The following is a 16,485-nucleotide window of genomic DNA, read 5'->3' as shown; positions in this document are numbered from 1 at the left end:
AACGCTTTTCCTCCAGAGCAGGTGGTGATAAGTGGAAGATGTAGAGTTGCTAATATGTGTAATCTAGATGCAGTGTGGAAAATAATTATTAGCCAAAAACCCTTGTATGGTAAAGCACCTTAGACCTAAATTATGCAGCAGAATTGCTGTGAATTATGCCACAATGTCAATCGATTATAAAAACATGAAATAACCTTAAGACATATTTAAATATTTTTAAATGCACCACAAAGGGCAAGCGTAGCCAATGGGTGCTTTTCGTTGACTTGTAGCACTGAAATCTAGTATTCCCTGATACTTTCACAATAGGCAAACCTTAAAAAGTGAAGAACTGAATGGAAGACAATTTCTTACAGCTTTGTGTGTAAGGTGACTTAGAAAGAGGACGGGGCAGGGAGGACGAGTGGTGGTTGAAGCAACACCCAGGCTTCCCTTTAGCTGATTCGGATTTCACTTCAGCAGTTCATACTTCCTCCAAGTGAATATGGTGGGGGCAAGGAGATGAAGTGCACATTTGCTGCAGCTGTTGTTCTGAGGTATACAAGACAGGGAGATTGGAGATCAGACAGTTCCTCGGAAGCTCTGCATGGAGGGTACCGGCTCCTGCAGATCTCCCCTAGATCCTGTGGTCTGTTTTGCCCTTGGCTACCCCTGCTTCTCCATTCTTCCAACCACATTCTTGTCTCCTGCAGCTGGTTCCAAGGCTTGGAGGTGGGGGCATGTCGAGGCTGTTGCATGCCTCCCCTTACCCTAGCCTGGAGCACAAAGCTCAGTGAGCACCACCACCACCTCTAAGACAAGATCCAAGTCTCTTAGAGTTGCTAGTGCCATTGACCTGCAAGGTTTCCCTTGTGATGCCTCTCCGTTCCACTGCCAGCAGCACCGGAGCCAGCCCAGGGAACAACTAGACTCCCCTTTGTGGGAAATCAGACAGGGAAGAAGGTAGCAGGACGGGGAAACAGCGAGGAGAGAAACAGACTTTGTGTGGCAGTGGACAGAATAAACAGGGATTTTAGTGGCAATTGGACAAATAGGTAAATTATGTGTTCATTTGCAGGGCCTTCAGTGGGTAATCTGCGTCAGAGTCCAGCACAAGATGGCCTGTACCCCACCAAGGGAAAAGTACCAAACGTGGGATATTTTTGGCATTCTCGTCCGAAAGCACAGGGAGTTCTAGCATCTGAGGGGATTTGGGGACCTCCAGGAAGGGTCTCAGCACCATCTCCTCCCACTGAGGTTAATGGGAGTTGAGGGGACTTGGGCCCACTCAGGAGGCGACTCCACATCTGACAGGATTTGGCCCAAATTGTGACCAGTTTATCCCTAAGACTTCATTGCACATTAGCAAATAAAACATTCTGGCCTGAATCCTGTGCCACGCTGCGACCACTTTGCATTGCTATGGCACAAAGAAGACCTAGACCCAGCAGGCCTGGCCCCCAGGGATCTCGCCTAGATAGGGATGTCCTTGGACAAGAGACACCAGAACTGCTCCTCCCACCTCTCTTGTTGCCCTGGGGGGTGTTGCTGTAAGAAAGAGCAGGTTGAGGCTCCCCTGAGCCCCAGTGATCCCCGGCTGCCCTATGGCTACTTGGCAGCATCAGCAGGTGCAGGTGACAGCTACATTCAGGAAACTCTGACCTGTGCCTAAGGACCACCCTAGTGGAGAGCAGTGCCAGGATTGGGGTAGCGCAAAGGCCAGTACTTAGATCTGAAACCATACAAATTCAGCTTGGACATAAGGCACACATTGTTAGTAGTGCTGGTGATTAGCATTGGAATGAGCTGATTCTCCATCTCTCTAGGTCTTCAGATCCAGACTGGAGACCTTTCTGGAAAATATGCACAAGTTATTGTGCTCAGTCCAGGGGGAACAGGGTGAAGTGTAATGGCCTGTGATATACAGGAGGTCAGACTAGATACCCTAATGGACCCTTGTGTCCATAAACCCTATGAATCTATTGGCTATTACCTCTTCAGAGAAGGGGTCTAGGAGCTAAGGAGACTGCTGCGGCCTTGGGGCTAGGGTGATAATAGCAGCTGTGAAGCAACCGGACTTGGTGGTGCAGTGGGTGCCTGCTTTCTGCTCCTGACGAACAGGCCTCGTGCATGGTCCAAACATTCGGGCTCTGTGGGGTGTGTAGGATTTTGCCTTTTATAGGAAATATGGGGAAAGCAATAGCTAAAGAGTAAAATAGACTATCCTAGAGGCAACCCAGTGTCATCAAAACCAAAGCTTTTCCCAGACAAACACGTTGGCATAGGTTGATGAAAAATGCATGGCTCACCTGTGAATCCAAGGGAAAAGCAGGTATCCCTGCACAGCCCTCAGCTTTTCAGGACTGTCATTCATTTCTCCTACCCTTTGTCTGTCTTGTAGGCTGGACGCTCTTTGGGGCAGGGACTGTCCCTTACTGTGTGTGTGCTTAGCACAATAAGGTGCCAATCTAGGATGGGGTCTCTGGGTGCTCCCCTAATCCAAATAGTCACCACATTTAAGACATCCAAGTAGCTATGTGTCTCATTATTGTAGCCACTTGGTGTTTGTGAGGTCAAGGCAGTCCTCGCGTAACCTGGAAGTATAATCTACATCCCTTTTTTTTAAAAAAAAAGCCCACACAGTGTCTGCCAAGCGGTGCTTTTATACACAGAGCCTCCCTCTCAAGTTCTAATCAGGGGCATAGTCTGTCCCTCTGCTAAAAGGGATGCAGGAGATCTAAGTAACAGGATAAACATCTTTCACTGCAGGTGTGATGCAGGCTACACTGGACAACACTGTGAAAAAAAGGACTACAGCGTTTTATATGTGGTTCCAGGGCCAGTACGATTTCAGTACGTCTTAATAGCAGCTGTGATTGGAACCATCCAGATTGCTATCATCTGTGTTGTAGTCCTCTGCATTACAAGGTCAGTATTGCTACGTTTTTGCGATAGAAGAAAAGGGACTTGGTTTATACCCACTTGATTCTCCAGTTACACAGACTAGTACATTTGCACTCAGATAACGAATCCCACTTAATTCACTGAAGTAGGGGAAAGAATTGTTTGGTCCCAGTGCTGATTTATTTATCACGACTGTATTTCAATGCCAATGTATTCAGACTTAGGCCACACCAGCACATATAGCAAATGAAGTTTCACATTCTGTATTCAGATGCTTGGATAAAATATTGTTCATATAAATAAAGGGAATGTAAATGAGGCAACTGAATCAACAGTTACTAAATAAATCTACTTCTACCTGTGTATGTATTTCCAAAGAGCCCATCACTGTAGCTCCAATCCAGCAGAGCACTTGAGCACATGCATAACTTTAAGACAACTGAAATTATTTTAATAAAGGGGACAGCACACAGGCTTAAAGTTATGCATGTGCTTTGGTGTTTTGCTGGATGGGAACCTAGATAAATATCCAGGTGTAATGTTGCATTTTTGTAAATAAAGAAGCGCTTATTAGCATGGAAACTGTGGCCTCAAGGTAGTTCAGAATTAAAGTGTGAAGTGTAATTATTCTTCTCAGGCCCACAAGTGCTACTGTACAACCTCACTGACCCAGTTTCATTGTTTCTGGAAGAGTTCAGAGTGAGCCCTGGCTTCCGAGTTTCTCCAGGCTTTTGTCAGAAATCACCAGGTGAAACTCATTCAGCCCTCGTACAGCTCTACCGATAAATCAGATTGAAAAAGGATTTATTTCTAAACAAAAGGCAGGAAAATAAAACACAGGTATCATACCTCTATAGAAAATAAAAGCTCTAATATATCTCAGTATCAGTGTTGCACTGTCTGGTTAGAGGACAAGTGCAGCATTTGCTCCTGGAAAAGACAAAAAATGATTAATAAATCCTCCCCTGGCCTAAATGCGTAAAGCAAAATCATCTGCTGAAGCTTTGAGCTGCTTTCTGGCCAAGCTGAGTTCATCAAGTCTACTACCTTTAACAGTAGATGCCAGAAGAGGCAATGGATTATATTAAAGTGGGTTACAGGGAACATGGAGATAATTCATACCAAAAAAGAGTGTACATAAAAAAGGAGATGGAAAAATAACTGATAAATGGGAAAATGCACCATGTCATTTTCTTTTAGTGACTCTAGTTTTTTTCACCTTCAGGCAACCTAGTAAGGTAGAGCATGTGAGCAGGGGAAAAGATATGAATCCTTCCTACTTAACAGATTTAGATTAGGATCTATGGTACTGCAATCAAGATGACATATCCCACTGATACTTTTAATATGTGTTAGCACCCCCCCGCATGTTCTAATGTGGTTAATTTATAAATGTTGACCTTTTTCTATAATCCCTGTGATTATCGCAAAACAGCCTCCAAACCTCACTTAACAACTTAGACTACATTTCAGATACAGAGACCTAAGTGCCTTAAGAAAAGTGCATGCAGTTTGCAACTTCCAAGAGTTCTGGTTGCAAATGCACATGTGACTGTATGATTTGCACAAGTATGGTTGAGTGAACATGAGTGTATTGGGTTGAACTCCAGGACATCCCAATGCATGAACTCTTCAAAGTAGGAAAGACAATAAAAATGTGCTCAAAAATCCTTATATGAGAGAAGAAGTCAAACTTGAACCCGTTAGACTGTCTTATGGCCAAATTCTCAGTTAGTGACTTTGATTTAAGTTTCATCAGTTTGCACGAGCATGGAATTTGGATCTCTGTGTCTAAAACTTGTACTTGTGTGCCATTTGCCAATATTATTATTACTAATCATTTATTTGTTACTATTATTAACATATGCATATAGCACTGCAAATGCCTGTGCTGCTTTCCAAAGCTGAGCCTCCAGCTCCCACTGAAGTTAGGAATCACAGTAGTGCTCATCCTTGTTCCTAACTGAGCCCATAGAGAGACACCCACCAGAGACCTTCCAACTTGAGAGACAAGACAAGACAAAGACGGAACAGTGTAGGTGAAGGAGGACTTGGAAATATAAGGTTGTGCTCAGCATTGTCCTGTCTCTCAGCACTTTTCTTTACTGCTTTGTATTACTTAGTAATGGCAGTTTATTTGTATTTAGTTATGGCAGTTTATTTGTGCAAATAACTTGATTAAAAATGAATGGATTGTGTGCTTTGCCTGCTAGGATTACACAATCACTGACTCAAGCCATCCTGTTAGCCTCAGCTGGCTAGAAGGCAGGAGGCCTGTGTTCTAGTTCCTAGTTTACATTATTTTAATGGGTATGTTCATAAATAAACATAGGTCTCACACTGAGCGCATCACAAAGCTCGGTTTACTTCAGGTGGCTGAAGGAGTCAAGGACCAAGTGGCTCAACTTCAGCTCATCACTGAGTTTATGGAACCGGACTCTGTTCTGAACACAGCCAAAGACCCTTCATCTGAGCCGGCCACAGGTAGCATACACTTAGATCCCATATTGTACCATGTTTTACTAACTTTAGCAATTGTAGTAGTAGTATCTCAAGTTCCTTGGTACTGGTCACCTTTCTTAAACCAACTTTGTTCCCATTAGCTGGTAGTCATCTGGAGTAGAGGTTTCACTTTGTATTATAGACTCACACCGTGTATATGTTTTCATTCAAGAAATTTTGTTTCATAAAAGTAAGCCTAAGTTTCAACTCAGTCCAGTTGACTTTGGACCCCATGACCACACCGTCATTATGTGAGTTCATTGTAGAGCAACCCATTGCTTCCAGCCGGGCCATCACTTCCATCTCATGGTCTGAATCCACTCTTGTACTGAGAGATGGGTTTGGATCCACTGAGCGAAGGCCTTTTGTCCAGTGCTAGCACACACACCCCCACTGCCACTCATCTGATCATCTGGGGCCAACCCTCACTGAATCAATCCCTTTTCTCCCAGCCCAAATGCACCTGTAGGCTATTTGTTTGTTGTTAGAACTTCTCAGGACCTCCGATTCCTCCCTTTCCTTGCTTCAGTCTCAGGTGCTGTGCCATATGTTTGGTAGCTGCACAGACCAAACCTGCATCTCTGGATTGTCCCTGGAAACATTCCAGCTCTGCCTAGTTACTTGTTAGTGACAGGATAAGGACCCAATTTTCAAATGTGGAGGCGTGAAGGCATATAAATCTATATTTAGCCACCTAAAGACCTGTTCAGCGCTTAGGTTTAAAAACAGGTCCCTAATTCCTTTTCTTTTCTTGTCGAAAGAAATTCTGAAATCTGTGCACCCACTCGCCCTGTTTAAGGATTTAGGAGTGTTTCTATTTCCAGTTGTCTTTTTGGAGCTCACTATTTTTCTACTAATACCCAAAATAAAAATGGAATATATGTTTTAAGAGGATATTTTAACAAGGCACCAGTCACGCCCCCCGCACAGTCATCTAGAGACCTGTCGTCCAGAGAATCAATGCTTTCACACACTTGTCTCTCAGCTAATAGCACTCTTTCAGCTCTAATTGTTAACTCACATTTTGGCTTTAGACTTGGGTATGGAGGTTATGCTAGTTTGTTTGAGGTTTGTTTTTGTTTTTTTGGTTAACAATCTCCATTTTTGTGAAGTGACCAGTGGTCAAAGGTCTAATGTCCATATTCATTTTTTCTGATTGGTCAAGCATCCTTGATAAACCTGACCATGACATTTTATTGATTCACTTGCAGATTCTAGGTGCACTGTGATTTAGTGGTTCTGTGCTTTCTTGCTTGAGAGATTCCAGAGATCATTCTTGTGGAATATTGCAAGGTCCTATTTTGCCACCTCTCTTGTTCAGTGTGCACAAGAGGCTACTCTGGGCTATGAGACTGTCAGTGAGCTGATGACATGTAGCTCTGTGAATCAGTCCTAGGTTTGCTAGCGATGGTGCCCTAGTTCATACAAAAGGTTTGCAAATGAGTATGGGATCTTTCCTAGTCTAGCTCCTCCTACTGTTTCCTGAAAATTGTTATATTAGTTAAGAAATAATATGCGACAGTTCAGTTAAGGAATGTATTGTGTAGGACATGCCTATTACAAGGGGGCAGAGTTAAAGTTGTACTTGCAACTTTAACTTTGACATCACTTGTCTTATGAGTAAGCCTACCATTATGTCGCAGAAGTCACGGAATCCATGACTTCAACTGACCTTCATGACATTTTCTGCCCCCGGGCTGCAGCTTCCAGCCCGCCTCCCACCCCCGGCAGCTCCTAGCCCCCCCCCCCACACACACACACACACACACACACTGGTGGGGGCACGCTGCAGCTGTCCAGCTGGGGGCGACGGAGGCTCCCCGCAGCTGCCCAGCTGCAGCGACAGCAGGCAGATCCTGTAGCTGCCCAGCTGCAGCAGACAGTGGGGGACTCCACAAAGCTGCCCAGGCGCAGGGGACAACGGGAAACTCCCCGGAGCTGCCCAGCCATGGTGGGTAGCAGGGGGGCCCAACTCTGTGGGCAGGCGACCCTGCAGTTCCCATTCCCACAGCGGCAGGGGACCCCAGAGCTCCCACTGTCCACAGAGGTGGGGGACCCGGGAACCCCAACAGCAGTGGGTGCTGAACCCACCTCCTCATTTTGTCAGGGATATTTTTCGTGAAAGTCAGGGACAGGTCACAGGCTTCCATAAATTTTTGTTTATTGCCTGTAACCGGTCCAGGACTTTTACTAAAAATATCCATGACAAAAACTCAGCCTTACTTATGAGTGCTTAACCATACAACCTTAGTTTTCTCTTACTGTAGTTTTTATCAAGGCTGACATTTTTCACAGGAATGCAGAGAACATGGCCCAGTTGTTCTCTCTAACACATTGTTTGGGAGGAAATCTAGTGACTGGGAGGAAGATCTGTTTCCTCTTCAGCTTCCCATCCTCATATTCTCACCCAAGCCCTTTTGTTAAGCAAATGCCTCGCTATGATTTGTGTATTTTCCCCCCTATTTCTTTCAGAAAATGTCCCAGGAGCAACAGAATCCACAGACAGAAGCAAAACACAGGGCACTACAGTTCAGACAACACAACAAGAGCATCGACCAGGTTAATTTAAAGAGTGCATGTTTCCACAATGGCAAAACTAACTGCAGAGAGCTTGGACTACAAAATACAGTATTATAGACAAAAGATTAAAACAAGATCTACACATGTTGCCTTGCATTTGTGGTAATCTACACCAATGAAAACATGTACTACAGCTATATTTGATTATGTATGGATATATTTGAAATAGTATACATTGTCTTGATGTTTTTCTGTAATGTAAATAAACTATTTATATCACACAATATAGTTTTTTTCTTTTTCATGTATTTGTTATATATAATAAATACTCAGTGATGAGAAAAAAATGGCCTTAGATTTGCTGTATCTTATAGCTGTGTATAATCTTGGGATATTATAAATGGACACCAACAAATAGCTTTTCATATTCCAGTTCTAGTGGCACTGTGTTAGCCTCTGCCAGACTCACTGGGTAGAGTTTTAAGTAAGTCCAATATCAAGGAAAATTATGATTACAGGAAAGATGAAGAATAGTTTATTCTATTCTGAAAAGGCATAAAATATTTCAGATCCTGGAGTCAACTACATTTCGTCAGCCTTATTCCCCTTCTCCTCCATCCAGAGGTGAAAGTAAGCCAGTAGGGGCCGGTACGGAGTACTGGTAAGAAAGTGGCCGCCGGTACAGGCCGGTAAACAGATGATGTTAAAAGCGCTGTCGCGGCAGCACTTTAAGCACCGTACCGGCAGGGCCGCTGATGTGGGGGGCAAAAGGTCACTGACAGAGCCCCAGTCCCCCCACCTCACCCAGGACCATGGCCACCCTGCATACCAGTAAGTCCTTTAAGTTACTTTCACTCCTGCCTCCATCTTTACTTCCCCCCCCCCCCCCCCCCCCCCCCGAAGCATAGGAGTCTTTGCCTTCAAAATTAAATCATAACTGAAGGGAAAACGGAAATTCTGTGTAACTGTTAGAGAAGAGCAGGGAGGATAATATTTCTATTTGGAAATGAATGAGGTAACTGTCAAGGTGAACCAAGAGCATACACATTGGTCCGACATGCAGCAATCTTCAACTCTTGGTCACTGGGGTGAGTGAAAAATTGCTTCTTTTTGATGAGTGAAAATTATTAGCTAAAAAAAGTTAATAACATAATCACAGCTGAATGCCAGAGCTGTTTGTTCCTCATGAACATGTTGATATAATGTATTTTTCTTCAAGGAGAAGGTGAAAACCACTAACAAAATATCTCATGAATAACTTTCTGGATAATCCCACTCCATTACGTGTAATGGAACTCAGAGTATGATTATACCTCAGGAAAATAGGGAAATGCATTAGGTTGCACATCCACATGATGGACAAGATATTAAATTATTCCCACGGCAGCTTGAGAGCCTTTGAGACTTACTCGTTCAGAAACCAACACTATTCTGCTTTGTTTTACAAAGTGGGGGTTTTACAAACTGTGAAGACGAAAAGGTTATATTTAAAGGTCAAAGTCTGATACCCTTACTTGTGTTCAGTAGCGTTTTACTCCCTATGTACTGTTCCATTGATCATTGAAGTAAGGTACTGTTCATTATAAGTAAGGGTATGAGAATCAGACCCTGAAGAAATTGAAAAATAAGATCATTATAGTACTCCCCTCCAAATGAATTTAGCATTGGCCTAGAGGAAAACACCCTGACAAGGATTAAGAACTGTTTCACCATAACAAAGGGCATATGGAATCATTTTCAGCCTTGTTGTTAACTCCACTGGCTTACATGAAATTCCCTATTCTATACATTATTAGAGGCACTGTGGGTATTAAGGTGCAAGGCTACAGTTTCTCATCATTTACTTTAGTTACTGTTAGTAACTGGTTTCAGGGACAGGCCATTAGAGTTGATTATTTCTATGGCCTCTTACAAGTTATCATTTCTTTTCTATTGTTTCTCCTAAACCTTTTAAAATATCTTTATCGTGTGTTGGGCACAGGGCCTGGGATTGTGTCTGGTTAATTAATAAAACAAGTTGGCAATAGGTGTCTACAGTTTCCTGGTCTCTGCTGATAGAAGGGTGTGTGTAAGTACTGTGGTCTCCGTTATTTTCAGGTAGTGGGGCAGATTATGAAGTAAGGTTTTTCAGAGTACATGACTGGCAGTTCGTTGCTGAGCTGAGAAACCACCTGCTTCAAAAAGTGGGGGGTGAGTTTTGGTACATCCTTGTTCACAACCGATCTTCCCTTTCTGTGTCTGTCAAAGATTATTTTCCAATTAGAAAAACAGTAACCAAGTTGAGTGAGCATGAATAGCATCATGACGGTGAGCAGGTGTGTCCCTGCCATTGATAGCACCTGACTGCTTCTGTGCTCAAAAATGGGAAAATAAATCCAGCATAAAGTACATTTTCCTTTGTCCCAATAACAGCCATTATTCCAACAGAATAGCTCTTCTACTTGGAGGATCAACAGCAGACAATATAACATGTATTCCCTGCAGTAGGAGCATCTAAAGCAGGAGTATGAGGATCGAATTGAGTATCTTCGCAGCCACCACAGATCACAGAAGGGAACTTTCAAAAGTTCCCTTAATTGAACTAGTGTCCCTGTAGGGTTCTAACACCCTTCCTAAGCTTTGTTCAACAGCTAGATACTACATGTATGGCAATGAACACTCCAGAAGAGCCTAAAAGCCATTGTATTAGAGATAAATTCAAGCAACCAACTGAATCTGGAGTACAGAGACCTCATCGATTTGTAGGGTTCCAATCTGGGGTGTTGTTTTTTTATCCAGAGTTCAAATTTCAACCCTCCAGCCTTTCGCCAACAACAAAAAGTCTGGGAACAGTTGGAGCTGGAGTACTGATTTCTGTCCATGGCTAATGCACACATAAAAAGTAGGGTACTAGAATAGCTGCATCTATTTATAAATTGATATATCTATATAATATATACACATGCTATAAATGTACTGTAAGCCCCACTATTTTCAAACTTGTCTGCCTAAAGTTAGGCATCTAAAGCCATATTTAGGCATCTATATAAGTGGCTGAGCACCTGCTGCTCCTGGTGACTTCAGTTCCTACTGCAGGTGCTCAGCACTGCTGAAAATAAGGCCACTTAATTAGGCTCCTAAATATGGGCTTGTGGGAGAGAAAGGTAAAATATGCACAGAGCACTTGCGTGCTCAGCTCCCACTGAAAGTGAAAGTACCCTTGGGCCTTTGACAGGCTCCCTAGAGATACCTAACTTAAGGTGTGCAAGTCTGAAAATATTGGTCTCTGGTTTTGCCTTTTTCTCTTGTTCCAGCTAAAGCTTAATGAAGGTGATGGAGGTTTCACCCCAAAACTGAGCCAGTACCTGTAGCAAGCTCAGTGGCTTTTTATTTTTTCCGAGTAGCTTTCAAATAAAGCTTATTATCTGAATAGTTTGAGCAGAGAGATGGGAATTTTTCGGGCAGATTTAACTTAACGAGATTAGACGAGGTGGTGCTGGCATCTGGTGTGTTTTGGACCATTTCCGTGAGAGATGCTCCATCCTGAGCTGGGAGTAATGTAAATGAGTTCGTTTGGCATTTTGCAGCTTGCCCACTGGCTCCGCCATCTAACGCTAGACAAGTTAAGAATGCAAATACGTGCGGCGCTCACTGCTTACAGTTTTAAATACTGCATTTGGCATTTTTCATAGGACGCTTTCACACAGCTGTGATGCTGCAATAAAAGAGGCTGGCTAACAGCACATATTTGTTATGCAGAAAGCATGGCAGGACAAAGGCAACATATAAAGCTGTTTGTGAGGAAGAGCAGCTCCACTCCCATTGTAATCATGAGGGCAGAAGGATGGTTTTGTAGTTAAGGCACCACGAGGGGAGTCAAAAGATTGGGTTTCAACTCCCAGCCCTGCCACTGGCTTCCCTTGTGACCTTGGGCAAGTGGCTCAATTTCACTGCACTTCAGTTTTCCATCTGTAAAACAGGTGGTTGTACAGTGATTAGCACAATAGGGCCTGATCTTGGCTGAAGACTCTACGTGCCTCTGCAATACAAATAATAAGGATACCACTACATACAGGTTATGTAGGAATCGTGACAAGACAGAGGCATTCTATGAGACTGTTGGGTGCATGAACAGCTCCACCCTCCTTGTAATGCCATTCTTGGCAGCCAAATACTGCTATTACAAGAGCAATTCGAATGGGGTTTGATGTGAATGGGCCGTGGAGCCAGGTATCATAGACTTGCAGTATGATGGCAAAGTGCATTAGCAAAATAGGAGCTCTGCTCGCCAGTGTTCAGGGAAGACAAATTCGGTATTGGATTGCCTGGAGACGTATGGCTCAAAGCTGCCAAGCAGAGCAGACTATTCAGAAGAATTGTTTAGGTTGAAAAAGACTGGGGGGGTGAGAGGAAAAAACACCTTTCTTAGAAGTTCAAGTTATGAAAGAAATAGGAGGGGAAGCGCAAATGTTCATCACATCAGTTCCTTCCACTGCTTGAAACGGAGCAAGCTAGTTCAAGTGTTTGTGCCTTATAGCACAGGGGAAAGAAGTGGGATGTATAATTAAGCAATGGCTAGGCTTTAAATCTTATAAACAATTAGTGACATGTCTCCCTCCCCCACGTCAGACATTTTTACTGTGCACCTAGTCTGGGCAGATGTTTCTTTCTTTTTAACTAAGAGGTGCATGAATGCTCACTTACACCCAGTTATAGTAATACACAAGTTACAGAAAATTATCGCCCCGGTCTAATTAAAGTCATCTGCATATAGGAGGGGCAAGAACATTTACTTTTAGCCATTATGTTGTTTAGCTTGTCTACCGCTCCAGGACCGATAACTCCATTATGACAAATAAAAGCATGCTGTAGAGACAGAGTGTTTTGTAATATATTCTCCTTGCTTCTTTCGGAAGGAATCCTGTTATCTGGATCACAAATGTCTAGAGCTGGGCAGTGCATGATGAGCTCAGTTTTGCTGTAGCTTACCAGATACCAAGTTGGAGTGTTCTGCAGCAAAGATCCAGACACGCAGTACTGCACCCCGTCCACAGTGCAACCTCTGGCTCAGGGGCTGGTCAAGAGGTGAGTGGAGTATATCGCTGCCGCCTGTTTTCCAGAAGCCGCTCTGAACATTTCATCTTCAAAGCGTTCTCCAAAGCGTCTTTGAAAGCAAAATGATTAAAGGCTATCGTGTCTCTCATCCTACATCAGACACATCTCTACCCCCTCATTTTTCACCCCCGATTATACATGCAGCTTTAGATTAGGCGTTATAATCCTAGAATTAAAAGTGATGTTCATTACCACACATCAAAGTGAACTCCTTGCACTGGCCTTTCATTTATGTGTGGGTGTGGTTCCCCACCACGCTCACATCCAGGAGATGGGTCTCTGTAAAGGATCTGTGTGGCGCAAAATAACTGAAAACAGTATGGCCCTGATATTCGGAGGCATTGAGCATTCCAGTTGGCATCAGCAGGAACTGTGGGTGTTCTGCACCTTTAAAAAACAGGCGCCAAAAGCTAGTTTTGATATTTAGCTGATCCATGGGACGGGGCTACCCCAAACGTCTAGGGCCTGTTAAATCAGCCTCTGTGTAACACACACTCTGATATTGCATTATGTGCCCATCATGTAAATGATGGTCATTATGGTATATTTACTGTTACGTTATGACCTGCAGACTCATTTCACTGAAAAGCCTTTAAGAACATCCAAGGGTAGGACTCTCAAGGCCAGTCGTACCTGTTCAATTTGAGGATCATGGGAGCTGTGAGTCTTAAAGCTGCAAACCTGACATTTTGAAATAAAGTGTGTATTGCATTAGGTGTGTTTGGTTTATTGTGGAATCAGTTTAATTAACAGTTTTGTCACAGCTGGAGGGCTGTTGAAAACAAAAATCCATTTGACAACAATTTTTTAAAATGGATTTTTACAATACTGACTGTGAGCCACAAAGCAGTAAAATATGCGGCAGTCTCACACAGAAGCGGCTAAGACTGCATACTAAAAAGCAAGTTAGGAATCTGTTTTATAAAGCTAAATAGATGGCATTAACCATAGCGGGAACATAAAAAGGATGTCTTGTATAGAGCAGTTTCGGAAACCCATGAGCAGTTTGAGGCTTTTGATGCTCAAACCCCATATAAGGCCTTGGCATTAGCCTTTACTTGTTGTTGTTTTTCCTCCCCTTCTTCCTCCCCCGCACCATATAGCTTAGTCTGACCTTTTTCTGGGTGGTAGGTGAAGTCATGAAGTACTTATGCAAATGATAAGCCAGAAACACCAAGAGAGCAAGGGGGGGGGGGGGGGGAAACCCGCATTTCATTAAAACAAATGACCAGTGCCAACAAGTACAGAAGCAACGCTAGCTAAAGCCACCCTATGCCTCATTTTTCTCAGCTCAAAACACTTTAACCTTTCGCCACCCAAACATGAAACAAGAACCATTAAAAGGTGAAAAATGTTAGCACAATGGAGTAACACCTCATAAACACGCTGTGAGAGGAGCTTTGAAAGAGGCTTGCTTTACATCGGGTCAGTCATAAACGAAGTGTAATTACTCAGTATAAATTCCTGCTTCTAAATGCAAATGGCCATGATGGAACATTACCTTCCGCTGTGGAACAGGGGCACTGTTGAGTTTTATGGCACGATGCTTTCAACTGAATGTGGAAGGGCTGAGAGGTGAACAACAGCAGTTTAATGTGACCTGAATTCAAGGCTCTAGCTAGTGCTCACTGCACGGTTTACATTTTCAAATAAAAAGGACGTTTGTTTAAAGGTTAATAAAAATGGTTAGTGTTCACAGGGCACTGATTCGGTGTCTGACAGACACAAAATGTGCTACATGGAGCGGCTGCATGACATCACAGAAGAGTAAACCCATTTTTTTTGCTTACGTATCTAGTCTGTGTTTGCAAGTTCATTCTTAATAGAGTTACATGTACTAGGTTCATTTTCACTGTACCACGTGGGCTGGGTGGATTCTAGTAGCTACTAAAGACTGAATGAACTGCTTTGGAAAGCAGGTTGGTCTAATGGGGCCTGGAAATGCAGCTGGGGAAATGGAATAGCAAACTACAGAGTAGCAAACTGCAGTCATCGGTGTCCTTGCGAAAAAAGGGACAGGTTTATTGCTTTCAGTTGTTCCAGATCAGCCACTTTAGCAGAGTGATGCCGGTGGCAATGATGATATCATGAGCTGTGCTCTAATCTTACCCCGCATCGTTTTTATATACTTAACACATCGCAACTGCACTGCATGAAAGGGTGGGGTTGCAGTTTTTCCTAATGAAGTACTGATCTTTGAGCTATAGGTGGCGGTATTCACAAATGGGTGGTGGAGAGCCACTGCTGCGCTGGCCGCTCGCTCACCTTTGGGCCAGTGGTCTGCAAGGAGCTGAGTTCATGCCTCACTGTCCTACTTCTGCCATGTTGCTACAAGAACTCCGCCAAGCAATCATGGCGAGGTTGAGCAGACGTGGTGGGGGAGCTGATTCTAGTGATAGTTTAAAAATTTTTAACCAATTTGAAACCATCAGGTTGTGCATATCGAACCTGAGCTGGAATCGCTGGTGTCAATGGGAGTTTTGCCATTGACTTCAACAGGAGCAGGGCATAGCTAATGTAACTGTAGCATCCTCGTGGCCAAGATGGAGTCTGCTGTGCAGGCAGCTCTGACCAAGAGAAGGCGCGTGCAGAAACGCAGCAGGGAAAGTCCCTTCCGCCCCAGGGGCACCTGTTCCAAACCCCCCCAGAGTGAACACACAGGCAAAGTACAATGAATACAGGAGGGGGAAATGTTTATTTACAGAGGGATGAAAGGAGAAAAACAACAGGGGGAAATATAGGGGAGCGGTAAAATGGGATTGCATTCAACTCAAGGCCCCCACAGGCCTAGTGGTACCACAGTCTGAAAGGACAGGCACCGAGCAATGTGGCTGCACACTGAGTTCAAGCATCCTGGGCAAAGTTCGAGTCCAGTGGTGAGTCTTGGGTGCTCCTGGTCATCTTCAGCGCCAGTAAAATGCCCCCAACAAACCCCTCAGTGCCCTCTTCCACCGCTCTCTGCAAAGCCACACAGAGCGACCACCTCCCGCCTTATTCCCAATGCAAAGTCACCAGCCCCAGTACTCACAGCCCCATGCAGCTCTGAGCAGCAGTGATGCTGGGTTCAGCTCTGGTCTGTCCTTCACGGGTGATTCCTCCCTGGCACAGTGCACCCCCTAGCTCCTGTCCTGGGGTGTCCCCAATCGGCCGCTCTGTCCCTCCCAAGCCTCAGGCAGGTTCTTGACTTCTTCACTCTGTGAGGGCCTGCTTGCTGCACCCCTTCCATCTGCAGCTCGGGACACACACATCCTGTTGCTCTCTCTCCTCTCTCTCTCTCTCTCTCTGCTCCCCCAACAGCACTTCCCTCCTCAGGAAAAATATTTAAAGGGGCCCTGCTCTCGCTGAACCCCAATGGGGTTACCCTAATTTAGGTGACTATGTGCACTATAGCATCAGTAGCCCTTCTCCGGCCCTATCTTCTCCATCAGACTGTTTGGGCAAATCATTTGATGAATATTGTTTTCAATTATATTGTAAGCGCTTGGC

General features: G+C 44.1%; 1 protein-coding gene across 1 annotated transcript in view; it reads left to right on the top strand.

Annotated features, from left to right (window-relative positions):
* The window catches only part of TMEFF2 (transmembrane protein with EGF like and two follistatin like domains 2), a 174,732-nt gene extending 166,546 nt beyond the window's left edge, over positions 1–8,186 (top strand). Inside the window, exons 9-10 of the mRNA XM_037912933.2 lie at positions 2,749–2,907; positions 7,858–8,186. Of these exons, the coding sequence (XP_037768861.1) occupies positions 2,749–2,907; positions 7,858–7,954 (256 nt within the window). The 3' untranslated portion in view covers positions 7,955–8,186. The remainder of the gene's footprint in view (positions 1–2,748; positions 2,908–7,857) is intronic.
* The last annotated feature ends 8,299 nt before the right edge of the window (positions 8,187–16,485 follow it).

Source organism: Chelonia mydas, chromosome 11 (genome assembly GCF_015237465.2).
Source record: "Chelonia mydas isolate rCheMyd1 chromosome 11, rCheMyd1.pri.v2, whole genome shotgun sequence".
Taxonomy (NCBI): domain Eukaryota; kingdom Metazoa; phylum Chordata; order Testudines; family Cheloniidae; genus Chelonia; species Chelonia mydas.
This window is presented reverse-complemented; position numbering and strand designations above follow the sequence as displayed.